The 1,954-nt window shown below is 56.2% G+C and overlaps 1 protein-coding gene across 1 annotated transcript; it reads left to right on the top strand.

The window, feature by feature from the left end:
- Positions 1-95: 95 nt before the first annotated feature.
- On the top strand, positions 96-1,683 carry VDBG_06650 (NAD-specific glutamate dehydrogenase; the record flags this gene model as incomplete). Its single annotated transcript, XM_003003042.1, has 3 exons — positions 96-1,402; positions 1,493-1,519; positions 1,647-1,683. 3 exons carry the CDS (start codon positions 96-98, stop codon positions 1,681-1,683), a joined length of 1,371 nt encoding a protein of 456 aa, XP_003003088.1.
- Positions 1,684-1,954: the final 271 nt, after the last annotated feature.

The following is a 1,954-nucleotide window of genomic DNA, read 5'->3' as shown; positions in this document are numbered from 1 at the left end:
TTCCCACGGCCAACACCAAGCAGATTTATCAGGAGATTATCGAGCTGGCCGTCAACAGGACGGGCCCTGTCATTGAGGTCTTCGATATCGAGGGCATGGCCGAGAAGCGCCTCGTCGTTGCTTTCCGCTCCAGGACAGCGCGTGGCCTGTTCTCCGCACTTTCTGATCTCTACCACTACTATGGCGTCACCTCCTCAAGGAAGTACGTCGAGCAGTTCTCCAACGGCATCACCGTCATGTCTATCTACCTTCGCCCCGCCATGACCCTCGAGGGCGAGTACCCTCCCCTCGAGCAGTCCATCCACCAGATCACTAAGGAAATCTCCCTCCTGTACTGCCTCCCCCACAACAAGCTTCACGATCTCTTCACCAGCGGTGAATTGAGTCTTCAGGAGACCGTCTACGGCCACTGCGCTTGGGTCTTCATCCAGCACTTCCTGAACCGCCTTGGATCCGAGTATGTCTCGCTGACCGACATTCTCGATCCCAAGAGCAACGTTCATACTGCTCTGCTGTCCAAGCTCAAGCGTCGTCTGAGGACGGAGACGTTCACTCCCGACTACATTCTGGAGATTATTCAGTCATACCCCGGCCTGGTGCGCGCTCTGTACGCATCTTTCGCCAGCGTTCATCTCGCTGTCGGTGCCGACTTTGAGCGTCACTTCATCGCGCCCACCCCCGCTTTGGAGGTTATGTCCGATGCTAAGCTTAAGGAGAAGATCACCCGTGAAGTCTCCAACGAGCACGAGGAGATGGTCATGACTGCGTTCCGCGTCTTCAACAACGCCATTCTTAAGACCAATTATTTCACCCCTACCAAGGTCGCCTTGAGCTTCCGCTTGGACCCGGCCTTCCTGCCTGAGATTGAGTACCCCCGCAGACTGTATGGCATGTTCCTCGTCATCGGTGCTGAGTTCCGTGGTTTCCACCTCCGCTTCAAGGACGTCGCACGCGGCGGTATCCGTATCGTCAAGTCTCGCAGCAAGGAGGCGTACGGCATCAACGCCCGCAACCTCTTCGACGAAAACTATGGCCTTTCTAGCACTCAACAGCGCAAGAACAAGGACATTCCCGAGGGCGGCTCCAAGGGCGTCATTCTTCTTGATGCCAAGATGCAGGACCACTCCGAAGAGGCCTTCGAGAAGTACATTGACAGTATCATTGACTTGCTCTTGCCTGGTGTGACACCTGGTATCAAGAACCCCATTGTCGACCTTTACGGCAAGCAGGAGATTCTCTTCATGGGCCCCGACGAGAACACTGCTGATCTTGTCGACTGGGCAACGGAGCACGCCCGCAAGCGTGGCGCTCCCTGGTGGAAGTCCTTCTTCACCGGCAAGTCTCCCAAGCTTGGTGGTATTCCTCACGACGAGTACGGCATGACTACTCTCTCTGTCCGCGAGTATGTCAAGGGAATCTACCGCAAGACCGGCCTCGACCCCTCGACCGTCAGGAAGATGCAGACTGGTGGCCCTGACGGCGATCTGGGCAGCAATGAGATCCTGCTCAGCAACGAGAAGTACACCTCGATCGTCGATGGCTCTGGTGTCATTGTGGATCCCAATGGTCTCGACAGGGAGGAGCTTCTCCGCCTGGCCAAGAGTCGTTCCATGATTGTCAACTTTGACGTCTCCAAGCTGTCGAAGGATGGCTACCGAGTCCTCTGCGAGGATACCAACATGACTTTGCCCACGGGCGAGGTCGTTGGCAACGGAACCACCTTCCGCAACACCTACCACCTTCGTGATACGGGCATGACCGACATCTTCGTGCCTTGCGGTGGTCGCCCCGAGTCTATCGACCTCATCACCGTCAACAAGCTCATCAAGGATGGCAAGTCTACGATTCCCTACATTGTTGAGGGCGCCAACTTGTTCATCACACAGGACGCCAAGCTGCGTCTTGAGGCGGCTGGTTGCATCATCTACAAGGATGCCAGTGCCAACAAGGGTGG

The sequence above is a fragment of the Verticillium alfalfae genome, genomic scaffold (genome assembly GCF_000150825.1).
Source record: "Verticillium alfalfae VaMs.102 supercont1.8 genomic scaffold, whole genome shotgun sequence".
Lineage (NCBI taxonomy): Eukaryota > Fungi > Ascomycota > Sordariomycetes > Glomerellales > Plectosphaerellaceae > Verticillium > Verticillium alfalfae.
This window is presented reverse-complemented; position numbering and strand designations above follow the sequence as displayed.